General features: G+C 54.7%; 5 protein-coding genes across 5 annotated transcripts; 1 reads left to right on the top strand and 4 right to left on the bottom strand.

Moving 5' to 3' along the window:
- Positions 1–876: 876 nt before the first annotated feature.
- On the bottom strand, positions 877–2,222 carry EI97DRAFT_205544 (uncharacterized protein). The gene is made up of 2 exons (XM_033793716.1): positions 1,321–2,222; positions 877–1,261 (listed from the first exon to the last, which is right to left on the bottom strand). The coding sequence occupies exons 1-2, from the start codon at positions 1,876–1,878 to the stop codon at positions 1,046–1,048; spliced, it is 774 nt and encodes a 257-aa protein (XP_033650110.1). The 5' UTR covers positions 1,879–2,222; the 3' UTR covers positions 877–1,045.
- A 1-nt stretch (position 2,223) lies between these two features.
- Positions 2,224–3,013, bottom strand: EI97DRAFT_205543 (uncharacterized protein). Its single transcript, XM_033793715.1, has one exon. It carries the CDS (start codon positions 2,803–2,805, stop codon positions 2,317–2,319), a length of 489 nt encoding a protein of 162 aa, XP_033650109.1. The 5' UTR covers positions 2,806–3,013; the 3' UTR covers positions 2,224–2,316.
- On the top strand, positions 2,961–6,468 carry EI97DRAFT_205549 (uncharacterized protein). The gene is made up of 3 exons (XM_033793717.1): positions 2,961–3,365; positions 3,458–3,636; positions 3,729–6,468. The coding sequence occupies exons 1-3, from the start codon at positions 3,115–3,117 to the stop codon at positions 6,287–6,289; spliced, it is 2,991 nt and encodes a 996-aa protein (XP_033650108.1). The 5' UTR covers positions 2,961–3,114; the 3' UTR covers positions 6,290–6,468.
- Positions 6,469–7,553: 1,085 nt separating this feature from the next.
- On the bottom strand, positions 7,554–8,937 carry EI97DRAFT_445645 (kinase-like protein; the record flags this gene model as incomplete). Its single annotated transcript, XM_033799979.1, has 3 exons — positions 7,554–8,539; positions 8,598–8,709; positions 8,767–8,937. 3 exons carry the CDS (start codon positions 8,935–8,937, stop codon positions 7,554–7,556), a joined length of 1,269 nt encoding a protein of 422 aa, XP_033650107.1.
- Positions 8,938–9,581: 644 nt separating this feature from the next.
- EI97DRAFT_436809 (Endopolyphosphatase) lies at positions 9,582–12,224 on the bottom strand. The gene is made up of 3 exons (XM_033799209.1): positions 11,940–12,224; positions 11,346–11,865; positions 9,582–11,290 (listed from the first exon to the last, which is right to left on the bottom strand). Exons 1-3 carry the CDS (start codon positions 12,100–12,102, stop codon positions 9,802–9,804), a joined length of 2,172 nt encoding a protein of 723 aa, XP_033650106.1. The 5' UTR covers positions 12,103–12,224; the 3' UTR covers positions 9,582–9,801.
- Positions 12,225–12,836: the final 612 nt, after the last annotated feature.

The raw sequence follows: 12,836 nt of genomic DNA, 5'->3' as shown, positions 1-12,836 counted from the left end.
TGCGAAAACAACCACCGTCTTTGATGAGGTCTGTGGCTATAGATCTCCTCTGTTTGGCGAGTATTAGTGCCAATCCGTTAACATGCTCCATATGCAAATATATACCGTGCCTTCTAAGACCCAAATCCGAAGCTCAGAGTACAGTATGATTTGAAACAGACAGATTCACTGACACCTATTTGATGCAGGCCGACCATCCCCTACACAAACCTGAGAGTCTCCACACATGGTGGAAGAGAGTTCACCCCCTTCATGATTACCGAGCAGGTATGGCTTTGTTAACTTGTTGAAATTCCTCGCATTTTGCTTCAAAAAAATGCCAATTTCGACATCGCAAGTTTCGAGTCAGCATGATCTCCATCTTGCAAAGAGAAGTGACGAGTCGGTGTTCGACGACTTTGCATTCGTGTTCAAAACTCCGCCATCGAAGGAGAGATTGTGGCCTGGAGGCCTGCCCTGTAGTCATTATTCAGGAGCGGGATGCTTTGCTCGTCTCGATGAGTCGTGCTTCCACATAAGCCCAAAGACGGACCTGTAGGATGAAGTCTGCGCCGGTTGCAAGCAACCGATGGAGCAATATCTTGAACATCTACTGTGTAAAAGCTCCGACCGTTCTATGGGTGTTCGCCATCCATTTCAGAGCTTCAGTGCCGTTTTTCGATGGTATACATTATACCAACACTGTATGCTGTCCGCCACAATTTTAGATGTAGGAGGTCGGATTTGGGTTTAGTGCAATATCGTGATTGGCTCGTGGTTTGTTGTCACGTGGAAGGCGCAGATACTCACTCCCCTCAGTAGGAAGAAGAAGGGCTTTACGGCTGACGACTTGGAAATCAGCTCCGACCTTCTGTTTCTCCTTACTCTCCGCCGTTGCATACCATATGCTTCCAAAGGGATGGGATGTCATCCCCTCGTCCAGCACCAGATTGAAAGACATGAGCAGCGGCTTCGAATTCGAGTTATATGGACATGCACGTTGAGACCCTGACGACGATTCTGACTTCGCGCCATGCTACCCGCCGGGCTGCTTCGCATATCAACATCAGTAAACCTGATTCAACACACATTTGACTGCAACTAGCTCTCTGCAGGCTTCTTGGTGCACACCAGCATCAACATGGTATACGCCGTGTTTGCCCGAACACCCCTGGTTTCCCCACCCCCATCCTTCCCGGATGCACAGGAGCCTTGCAAGCACGGGGAGCTGGCCTTGGCCAACGGCGGCTTGCTTCGTAATCGGACTCTCATAATGGAGTTGCTGTTACCATTATCGACTGTCAATCATGAGGGGGTATATGGTACGACTCCGTGGCATACACTTCGAGTCTCCCTCAGGTTAGTCTGCCCCTGATTCCCCACGGCGAAGATAATTTTCCGATCCAGGTGGTCTAGATGATTGCGTACCACTGCCACGCGGACCAGCCGTTGGACGCCAACAAAATTGCAGACGCCAAGGGCGTTCCAGCTCTTGCAAACTGGAACCCAGGCACTGGTCCAGGTACGCACAGTACAGTACCGCGGCCTACGCCGACAAGGAAAGACTTGGCGTCCTCTGTCTCGGAAGGACTGACAGATGTGGCAGTTCACTGCTGATGATGTATTCAGCGCTGCACGTCCCGGGGCTGACAGCACTTGAGCAGTTCTCAAGGTCGGGTGACGTGACGGATGCAACTGCACATCTACATGGAAGCTCTGCAACAACAATAAGCTAATGATTATTGTTACAGGCTGCAGCCGGTCAATTCCCGTCTGAACTCCCGCTCCATGGACAGAAGGTTTTATGTTCTGAGGCTCATGCCCAGCCCCAAGCCACATGGCGGGGGAGCGGAGGCTCCGAATGTCCGAACATTCACCGCCCGAGCTCCCACGATTCATGAGTTATGCAGAGTGACAGGCCCTTGGTGGGACGACAACCCCGCAAAATCAGAAGCGCCCCGCGTGCTTTCTGCTGCCCCACATGTTCCCGTTTAGCATTAGCTTTTGCAGTGCATCGGTGATTGCACACTTCCTCATTTTCTCCGTGTCCAAGGCTCATCAAGCGCGACTTTGAGGATATGTACGCCCGACTCTCCGAGCTTCGTCATTGAACGTTGCCCTTTAGAACAGGGCAGAGCGGCTTGCGGCGGACGAGGAGTTATCATCCCCGCCAGGTGGCGGGTGAATGTGAATGAAAATAGATGACAGGTTGTGGATTGGGAATCATCATCAGCACCTTGTTGGTCAGAGCTCCACAATGTCCGCCCTGGAGGGAAATCCCGCAATTTTTGACTCTGCACGCGCTGTGCGTTGTCGGCTACATCCACAAGTATAGTGTCACCTGGTAGTAGTATACGGCTCTGCATGATTATGTTGGCTTGTTATCAGGTCCACAGGAGGAATCTTGCGGCCAATGGCGCAGTTCGGGAACGCGCATTCCCAACAGTTCCATTCCAGAAACGTAAATCCGCTCAAACCCCTACGGAGTTCTGTTCTGGGTCCGACTTCTCTGCGATGGATGGTTTGCCTCCCAATGACTCGGGCTGGACATCCGGGCCATTCCACTGCGATCAACGTCGATGGACGTTTTGACGATGTCGTGCAGGCGACGACGATGCGCCACCACCGTCCCTCACCACGCATGAGAGCGTACTGTGTACTTACTGTGATGGTAGATACTCCGTACTGTATCACAGGATGGAAACGTACCGCGGCATCTTTTTCGCGAACAAGGAGTGGCTGACGTTGGCGGCGTGTTGAGGCGGGAGCAATATGCCGAGGGCATCCGAGAATGACCACACCACGGAGGATTATCAGGATTATCATTGACCAGCACGAGTCCGCCAAGAGGCACAGCGCCGATGGTCCGAATCTGGGGGGCGCCTGGGGTAATGCGCTAGCATCCCATGAGAACTTTGACTCTGACGGGTAGGGAATCGCAGCCCATCAAGCGGATTCCACCACCATGGCGAACTCTGCACCCATACATAACCTAGGCCTTCCCCGGCTCCGCCCGCGTACGCTCCCCCATCCTGAGTCTCCTCCCCTTCTCTTCTTTCCTCTCCAGACCAAGGAACCAGGGCACTTCCCCCAGGGACAGTAGCTTAACTCCAACACCCTTCATCCGACGACACCATGTCCGAGTGCTCCGGATCCCCCTCTGACCATCTCCATGATGCCCACTCTCAACCTCCCAAGCGCAAGGCCGCTCAAGCCGGACTCGACGGCCACACCACCGGACGCTCAGTAAAGCGGAGGGCTTCCAAGGCATGCCAGTGCTGTCGAGCGCGCAAGGTCCGATGCAATGTCACAGAGCATGGCGCGCCGTGCACCAATTGCAGGCTGGACGAGGTCGAATGCATCGTTTCGGAGAGCAGGAGGAAAAAGTGAGTCTTTTTTTCTGCTCAATCTGTTCTCCCTTCCCTGCTTCCGCAATATCCACGACGTCCGGATTCTCTGGCTGACAAAGCGCGTGCAGGAAATGGCCAAAAGATGACGAACATCAGCCCGAGAGCACCCATGCTGCTGCGTCGAATGTGAATCGCAAGCTGGCATCGCGTGACGCCTTGGATGGCATCCAAAACCTGAACTCGGCCGCAGCACGGCCGTCACATGAAGCTGAGGGTCGGCACGATGAGCACGTGCCACACTCCATTTGTGCGTTCCGCCATGATTCCAATCAGTTTTGTCCTTTGCGACGTTCCTGTATTGGATTGTATTGTTTGCACGTGCTAACAACGCAGTCGCAGACCAGAGTCATGGTCGCCTGGGCTCACTCAATGCCTTCACCGACATTCAGCGCAGGCTGTCCATGCACTCTCCGACCAACAATGGCCTGTCTATGCTCGGTCATGCCTTCACCCCCTTTAGCAGCGACATCCAAGCGCCCTTCTTTGCCAACGTGACGCCGACATTCCATGCCGCCGACCTGCCGCCTTTCATCAAACCGCTCCCGGCCAAAATTGGACCGGATGAGATTGCCTATCTGGAGAGGAAGGGCGCATTGACGGTTCCAAAGGGCACGCTTCGTAGCGAATTGCTGCGCGCATACCTCGACTATGTGCATCCGTATATGCCCCTGTTGGATCTGCACGATTTCCTCACTGTCATCGACCAGCCCGATGGCAGTTTGGGCAAAGTCAGCCTGATTCTGTTCCAGGCCGTCATGTTTGCGGGATCGGCCTTTGTGGACATGCACCATCTGCGCGCTGCGGGATATGGGACGAGGAAAGAGGCTCGCAAAGACTTCTTCCAGAAGACTAGGGTGAGTTTCATGCCCATTGGCATTTCCTTCCAGGTTCCCTCGGCCGAGCTTGTTGGGTGGACTTGCCGAAAGCGGCAACACTTCGCCCCCCCGGGTTCTGAGGTTTCTGAGGGTAAATTACCTCCTGAATTGTTGACTAATCAAATGTTACAGTTGCTCTACGATTTCGACTACGAATCCGACCGTGTCTCCCTGGTGCAGGCGCTGCTCCTCCTGACTTATTACTACGAGACCCCAGACGACCAGAAGGACACATGGCACTGGATGGGGGTTGCGACGTCGGTGGCACACACCATCGGCCTCCACCGCAACCCAGACAAGACCAACATGGACGCCAAGCGGGTGAAGCTGTGGAAACGTATATGGTGGTCGACCTATATGCGCGATCGCCTCATTGCCCTCGGAATGCGTCGCCCGACCCGCATAAAGAGCGAGGACTTCGACGTGCCCATGCTCACCATTGACGACTTTGAGATCGCTGCCCTGCCAGAGTCCATCTCCTGCGTTCCCGCCGACTGCCGTGTAGCCCGGGATGTCGATATGCAGCGGCAGCTCGCCATCATGTGCATCGAGAAGGCGAAATTGTGCCTGTGCATTTCCCATGTGCTCTCCAAGCAATACTGTGTGCTCAACAATGCCCAAGGCATGATGAATGACCGCACCACCATGATGCTTCTCCCCAAGAAGCTCGATCCCGAGACGAGCCAGGTCAAGGACTGCGACGAGGAGCTTCAGAAATGGGTCAATGAGCTGCCCGAGGCGGCCCAGTACACAGACGAGCCTTCGGGGGACAAGACTTTGGATCTGCACAGGGCTCTGCTACACATGGTCTTCTTCACTACGCTTTCTGCGTTGCATCGTCCTCAGGTCCTCCCTTCGAGCCACGGTGGGTCAGCTACGTCGACGAGCAAACCCGCCTTGGGTTCCGATGTCCTCGAGGTGTCCCGCAGGAATGTGCGCCGCGCCGCCTCAGCCATCACGTCGATCGCCCAACGCCTCGACCAGCAAAATCTGGTCAAATACCTTCCCACCACCGGCGTCACCGTTCTTCTCCCAGCCATCATCATTCATCTGCTCGACATCAAGGCGCCCGAGGAGGAGACTCGTCGGGCGTCGCTCCGTGGCTTCTGCCAGTGCATGACTGTCATGGGCAAGCTGCGAGATCTGTATGCCGCGGCCGACTACTCGACTGCCTTCCTGGAGGCCGCGATCCGCAAAGCCGGAATCCACATTGCGCCCATGGCATCGCAGGCCAACAACGCAGCCACGGCAGTGCCGGTTGCCAAACCGGCGCCCGTGACCACTGTCGAAGACCTTGTGGATGCCGGCCGCCGTCTCGACATGGCCTCTTCTACTACCATGCACCGCAGCAATGTGACAGCTACGCCTCACCAAACCCACATCCACCTGTCCCGCTCGACACTGACACCGCCTCCGGATGGCGCCACAACCAACCTGCACACGCTCGAGAAGATGCCGGGCCAGCCCAATGTGACGGACGAGGAAGTCGCCCGTCGCCTCGAAACCTTCTTGGCCTCGACACCGCCCGAATCCGACCACGACCACGACCACGACCACGAGCTCGACATGGATGGTGCCCACTTGACGACCTCGATCAAGGATACGCACCCGGGAATCTCCATCTCGCACTCTGCATCCACGGGCCTGACCAACCCGGCTCCTCCTCTCCCAACGCCTGCAACGACCATCTCGGATATCACGCTCCCGCACAATCAGAACCAGCACCAGCACCAGCACCAGTACCCCTTCATGTCCGTATCGGACCTACCGCCTAATCCCTTCCACCCCCACCACCAGGACGACGAGGTGCTCTTCAGCAGCCTGCCGATGCCGCACGAGTTTGACGACGGCGACTTCGACTCGCTGCTCAACCTGGATGCTGTGGGCGAGACGTTCAACTTCGAGGACGGCATGCTGGATATGCAGCAGGCCGATAATCTCGGGGAGGGTGACTGGATGGGTGCCACCGCCGGTGGGTTGGGTTCTTCCGGCCATGGTCTTGGCGAGGAGGTCAAGGCCGCGTAGATGTATGGGGAAGAGAAAGAGGGAGAACGAAGAGGAAAAAGAGAATGATTTTTTTGGTCTGGGATTTTTCTTTTGGGTATATTCTTCACGAGGGGGACTGAAGGAAAAAGAACGGTTGGTTGATTCATCGATCAACCAGTTTGTGCATTGCAGCGTCTTTGCTTATGCCGCGCACGATATCCATGCTTGCGTTTGAATTCCTAGATCTTTCTCGATTTGAGAAAGACCCAAGGTTGGACCATTCCTGGTTAGTATTCATGTACGTTTCACGGCCCACGGTTCCGGCAAATGTGAGACGCAATGGGAACTGGTTGGTTTTAAAGAGGGAAAAGAAAAAGGAAAAGGAAAAGGAAGCTCAATGACTAGCGAGAGAAATACAAGCATAATCAGTAAACTGAGAACAAAGTTGCCTCTGGCGAGTGACGGATTGATGCGTTGTGACCCATGGGCGACACTTTCAGAGTTGGAGACGATGGAGAAATTACACACCTTGAATTTTAGAAGGTACGCTCAAAAGGAAAACTGGGGGTATACATCTGTTGAAGACAAATTTCGCAAATCACCATCTCCCGCCCCTTTGCCCCGCCAAACCTCTCTGCAACAGTAGATGAATGTGGAGCCGCGAGAAGCCCCCAGAAGAACAATCATCGCAATTCCCGTCATCCACCACGGTGTATACTCCCTTCTGTTGCCACCATAGACGCCTCTGTAACTAGCCTGCACTCGCCGAGGCTCTTGATGAAGCCTGCAACATGCGGCTTATCGTGTAAGTCTACCCCACGCCAGAATTAAACACAAGGAGAAAACGTATATGCCTGCAAGGCCTCCACCCCTCACAGATTTAGAGGTCCAAGCCCAGAGATCCAGAGCCGTAGATGCGTATGTATGCGTTCGAAAGGGAAGTTAACAAAGTCGTTATGCATGAGTCGTCGTTGATTTCCATCTTCCAGAGGACGCCCGTTATGCAAGAAGAACTGGGGAAGGTTGGCCGACATGCTAAGATTGTGAAATGGCGGTGACGTGCAAAATCCTGAAAAGAGACCAAGTTTTGTTGAAATCCGGAGCTCTTCTTCACCACCTCAGCTAGAAATCCAGAAACGTGGAACATAATGTGCCCAGGCATCGAGTCTGCGGAGCAATCCAGAAGTCGGCACGCGGACGGTGCCACAGAAAAGAAACTGAGAACCCGTGCTACCACGTGATGTCCCGGCGTTCATCCCAGACGTGAACCAGCGGCGTATGAGTCGCGGGTGACATGCATGCCCTACTCCTGTGCCCAACGTTCTTCTCGTAAAGGCAGCTTTGAGCCTTTTGCCTTCCGCTCCCCGGTGTACTCGTGTTTCCAAGCCCAATACTCCCCTAGGCGAATCTCTGCGTAGTTTGCGTAGTCGAAATCGATGAGCGATATCTTGGCCTGGATAAGAGCCCAAATGCCCCAGTAGAAGCCGGGAACACCGCGGAATCTGTCGACTTGGCTAAATAACTCGTCGAGCTCGGCCTCCTTGTATGCGCGGCTCGAGTGCAAGTTGTAACTGCGCAGGTATTCACGCAAAAAGGCTCGCCGCACGGAGCGAGTGGGCAGGACGCTGAAGTCGCAGTCAAAACCGCCCCATTCGGCGAAGTGGTTGGCGATGTCGAAGGCTGCTGGCGCGGGTGTCGTGTACTCGTAGTCAATGAAGGACACGGATTCTACCGGCCCTTCTTCTTCCGAGACCTCGGACGCACTGGAGCGGCGAGAGGCAGAAGCGGAAGAGGGACTCGGCTCGATGATGACGTTGCCGCTCAGGAGGTCGCAATGGGCGAAGACGAACGGTTCCGAGCCGCCAATGCCGGGTGTGTCAAGCAGCTGCTGGATCAGCCACTCCAATTCTCTCTGAAGCACATCGCGGCGGCTCGTCTCTGTGCTGGTGCTTGTGGGCAGAGCCAGTATCCACTTTTGCATTGTTGTCCACAGATTGGGAATGGGTTTGCCGGGCGTTAACGAGTCCGTAGCCTCGACAGATGCACATCTATTCTGAACAGTGTCTGGGGCTGGAACGGCAGACACTTGGCTGATATTCGATATGGGTAAAGTTGCATGCCATTGTCCCAATCTCTGAGCTACACCCCGCCATACCTCAGGCCTGCGCAGATGCTCCGGGGAGCACACGCTGCCTCTGAGGAACTTGTAGAGGAGACCGTTTTCGAATCGGGCGTACAAGGTGGGTGCGAGGCCATGGCGGGCGAGAAGCGAATGAGAGCTGGTTTCCTCTGTGGGGGAAGTGGATCAGCGATGTAGCTAGAATGGGCAAGGGGTATGGATACTTACTCTCGCGGTCAATGAGGACGTCTGTGCCTCGGCCGTAGGCTCGCAGGAGGATTGAGTCTTCTTCGACTTGGGCCTCTGACAGGCCAGGTATTCTATTGAGCGCTTGAAGCAACTGCGCACCTAGGGATTAATATGGTTCCGCTGTCTCGTCGTTGCCGGGTTGCCTCACAGTGTTGGTGATGCCGTCAGTGAATTTGACAAACTCGATTGTGTCGGTTGTCTTGCTCCATTCTGGACGTAGCGTGAGTATGAGCTTCAGGGCCGAGTTGTAGGAGTCGGAGCTGTCGTAATACAGAGGAATGTGCCTGACAGAGTCCACGCAGGGAGAGGTTGATCCCATGATGGTGTAGGGTTCCTGTTGCGGTCAGGCCGTGAATAGGAAGAGTCCGGCATCGAACGAAGAGGCTACTTACCAATGGAAGGCCACAGAAGGAAGGAAACGGTGAATCTGACAGAGGAGGAAGAATTGGAGCCAGGAGAGGGGAAAGAAAGGGAGGGGGAGGAAGAAAGGAGAGACACCAATGATGAGTTTTGGGCTGTCGTGTGCATGTGCCTGGCCCCTGCCTGCCAACCCGTCCCGCCGCCCCTGCGTCCCCTGGCTCTTCCCCCCTGGCTCTTCCCCCCTCGCTCTCCGCCCTAGCTCTCCCGCTCCGCCGCGCCTACCCCACAACTGACACGTGAATCGAAGATTCCCACATTTTATGAAATCACGGGGTAGACACTTTTCATGATTCGCACTCATCATCAACTTTGGATTCCTATGCTCACAGCTCTCCCAGCCCAACATCCAATTTTCTATGCCACTCCCCCAGTTGTGCGATGAGGTCATTGACCTGCGAAATTGTGCGAGTGACAGTTACACGGCATAACCACCGCTACTGGAATCCATGTCCGCAGCGGCACTTGTGAGACGTGAGGTGGCCGGCTTGGTACCATTCACGATTTCGTCTGATGCTGAAGGACGACAAGGAAATCACTGTGTAAGAGTAATCTTTACTATTTATTACATGGTACATTTGGTATTATCATTTTCCTCATGCACAAAGGCCTAGTCCGGCTTTTGCTACCTCGTGCCTTGTCTCTCCTGGAAACTAGACACCCTACGCAACAATGCATCTTGAATGAGGGCAAACTGGGTATCATCGACAACCTTTTGGAATATCCATGGGGGTTTCTATGACTTCGCCTGCTGTATCCTACTCTCCTACTCGACCTTCTCCCATGCGCCAGGCACGTCCACCTTGCTCAAGTCGCCAGCGTCCATTGTGCCCACAAATGCACGTTGAACAAACGCGTTCCAAAGACCGGTCCTCTTGCCTTTCGGTTGCTTCCGCTTTGCATTCGCTTCGACCACAACATGTGTTTCGTCGTCGCCTTCGCCTTCGTCTTCTTCCTCGTCGTCTTCCTCGTCGTCGTACACGTCCCCGTTGTCCATGCCATCCAAGTCGTCATCGTCCTCTTCGTCCACGTCTTCCTCTCCAGATTCCTCTTCCTCATCCGCTTCGTCAGTCTTCCCCACCTTGTTCGTTCCGATACGACGAGCAAGACTATAGTAGCTTCGAACCGTGAGATCCTTCAGTCGGTACACCTTGTCATCCGTCGTATTGTACTCCACCTGAAAGGAAAAAGGCTTCGGATGGGGCTTTGGACGTGGCTGTTTCCCTTGATGGCGGCCATGTTTCCCTTCCTTCCACTTGGACGCCTCGGGCAGGCCATCGCCATGAGGGACCGAGTCCGAGACAAAATCGTTATTGATATCCGTCAGATTGGCAAAGTACTGGACATAGCCCAGGAGCGTGAGCGGTTGCGGCGAGTAGGCTGGCCCAGGAGGTGCCGATTTGGACGGAGGCTCGGGCACCTTAAACTTGTATTTCCGCCGCTTGCCTGCCTTCTTGTGATCTTCTCCCTTCTTCCTCTTGGCTAGTTCATTCACCGCTTCTTCATCTTCTTCCAAGTCAGCGACTTCTGGAAGGCCTCCATTGACGTCCATTGTCGTTTGCGAGTCGAGCAATGGCGCCTTCACGTACGTATATTGCAGACGACCGGTGGAGTCTTCCAGCCCGCTGATGTTATACGAATAGACGCGAATGGTGGGGAAGTAGTTTGGGACGATGCTGGGTGCCACGTGGGAGACGCTGAACTTTTGGCGATATCGTCCACCGACCCGGCGACGGAACCTCTTTTTGCTTTGGCCATTCTTCTTGGACTGGCTTCCAAGATCGCCTGCTGTCGACGTGGACGTTGATATTCCCTTTGGGGGTGAAGGAAGCTTCGCCCACATGTCACCAAGATCACTAAGGTACTCCGCCGCTGATGCAACCGTGACCTCCCCATCCTCTAGCATGCTCACTCGTCCTGTTTGCTCGAGAGCTGCCATTTCACCCTTTTTGGTGCCCCGCTTGAGTTGGTTCGAGTCGTGCAGCATGAAGTGGTCGATATTCATATGCCCAAACAGTGAAGCAATGATCACATCTCTGTACTGGCGCTGCCACAAAGTGTACTTCTGCCAGCACGTCTCGTCCCAGCTGCGTTTGCTGCGAGTCCGTGCAGGAGGGACATGGCCCGTGAGTATGGCCTTCATGCCGCGTTCGCGCATGTTGCGCAGCTGAATGCGCAGCCATTCCATGTGTTCGTAACCCGGCTCGTGTTTATTGGCGCATCCGTTGACGGCCGAATTCGAGTCGAATAGGTATCTTGGCCGTCTTCAGCAACGGCTCCGAAATGCAGCAATGAACGAGTCGTACTCACAGGGTGTTGAGGCTGAAGACGGCCAGCTTATTGGGGATGACCTCAACATAGAACCAACCCCCCTCCTGAAAGGAGTGTCGCTGTTCTTCCGGGATGTAGTCCCTCCATATGTCCAGGTACTTTGAGGTCCATTTGTTGGGCCCCTTTACAAAGATATTGTGCGGCATGACGTCGTTGTTGCCAAAAGTCGGCACGACGGGAATGCCCGCTTCCCGACTCGAGCCAAACACGTCCCTGAACTTGGCGACGACAAACTCATTCTGCTCGATGATTTGCGCATGCGTCCGAGGTATCTTTTCGTCGTTGTCGTGGCGCGCGGAGTCACCAGTCCACACGACGAAATCGATTGTGTCCTTGAGGTGTTGCTCGATCCAGGCAAACGTCTCATTGATCAAGCTGTACGGCGTGTCGCAAGCAGAGGTCTCGGCGCCGTAGACTCCGGCAGGGCCGCGTCGGCGGTGGCAGGCTGCATCTGATTCGGTGCTCGAGTATACTTTGTAGAAGGGGTCCGGATGGATGTCTGAAGCCGGACGTCAGTCGCGAGCCACACAGAGAAAAGCAAGTACAAAGGCAGGACACGAGGGGATGGCATACCCGTGATATGCAGGAAGCGACCCTGCAAACGCCGACCACGGCGATGGTTCGATGAAGGTGACTGTGACGGCGACATGGATATGGATGCTTCTTCAGCCTCAACGGCAGCTGCCACGGCGGTCCGGGATGCGAGCAGCAGCCCGCAAACCAGCTCCGCGAACATGGCGCATCATCTAGGAGGAAGAGAGATGGGCGAAGGATGGAGGAGGATACCTAGGTAGAAAGAAGATCGACGAGCTGAGTGATGTCCATGTTGATGCCGCCAAAGTTAGTTCTGGCCAGCAGCGCCGCTGACAGGCCAGCCAACCCGTTGCGTCATTGCAGATCTGATGGATGGATCCATGCTTCCACAATGCCAAGCCATCCCATCCATCCATCACAGTACTCCTTCCTCCGTACCCTGGACATAACAACACGTCTATCCAGAGCAGGCGGACAAGCTATTTCAATTGCATTTCCCTGTCATCATTGATGTTCAAGCCAGCCATATATTCCACAGTCGTCCTAAACATACGACGCTAGATGACCCAAGTTCTTCGCAGGCCTGCCTTGGAGCGGGAAGAACCTCGCATGGAGCCTCAAATAATAACAGACATGCGTCCCAAAAGAAAACACTTCTGTCCTCCGTAGACGACCCCGCAGCGGTACGCCCGCGCATTTGCGTCTCAATACCTCAAGACAAGCCCCGCCCAGGTAATGCAATTGACCGAGCCGTCCAGAGAAAGGAAAGAATGGGGAGAAAATGCAGCTGGCACTCAAAAATGCTCGACCAGCCTCTATGACCCATGCCCCCTAGCCAAACGCCCACGCTATGCTGTGAAATCAATGTGACTGTAACCGCCGTGAACCCATGCTTCGGTGTATATGCGCTGAAAAGTCGTCATCTTGAAGCAGAGA

The sequence above is a fragment of the Westerdykella ornata genome, assembly GCF_010094085.1.
Source record: "Westerdykella ornata strain CBS 379.55 unplaced genomic scaffold EI97scaffold_36, whole genome shotgun sequence".
In the NCBI taxonomy this organism is placed as follows: Eukaryota; Fungi; Ascomycota; class Dothideomycetes; order Pleosporales; family Sporormiaceae; genus Westerdykella; species Westerdykella ornata.
Note: the sequence above shows the minus strand (reverse complement) of the source record. Positions and strands in the feature narration are given on the sequence as shown.

Coding starts and splice junctions, on each gene's coding strand:
- EI97DRAFT_205544 (XM_033793716.1), bottom strand. CDS start 1,878: ATGAATCGTGGGAGCTCGGGCGGTGAATGTTCGGACATTCGGAGCCTC. Junction 1,262..1,320: donor ACCTGAGGGAGACTCGAAGT/GTATGCCACGGA, acceptor TAATGGTAACAG/CAACTCCATTATGAGAGTCC.
- EI97DRAFT_205549 (XM_033793717.1), top strand. CDS start 3,115: ATGTCCGAGTGCTCCGGATCCCCCTCTGACCATCTCCATGATGCCCAC. Junction 3,366..3,457: donor TCGGAGAGCAGGAGGAAAAA/GTGAGTCTTTTT, acceptor AAGCGCGTGCAG/GAAATGGCCAAAAGATGACG. Junction 3,637..3,728: donor GCACGTGCCACACTCCATTT/GTGCGTTCCGCC, acceptor ACGCAGTCGCAG/ACCAGAGTCATGGTCGCCTG.
- EI97DRAFT_436809 (XM_033799209.1), bottom strand. CDS start 12,102: ATGTTCGCGGAGCTGGTTTGCGGGCTGCTGCTCGCATCCCGGACCGCC. Junction 11,866..11,939: donor TCGCTTCCTGCATATCACGG/GTATGCCATCCC, acceptor GTCCGGCTTCAG/ACATCCATCCGGACCCCTTC. Junction 11,291..11,345: donor GTCTTCAGCCTCAACACCCT/GTGAGTACGACT, acceptor AAGACGGCCAAG/ATACCTATTCGACTCGAATT.
- EI97DRAFT_205543 (XM_033793715.1), bottom strand. CDS start 2,805: ATGATAATCCTGATAATCCTCCGTGGTGTGGTCATTCTCGGATGCCCT.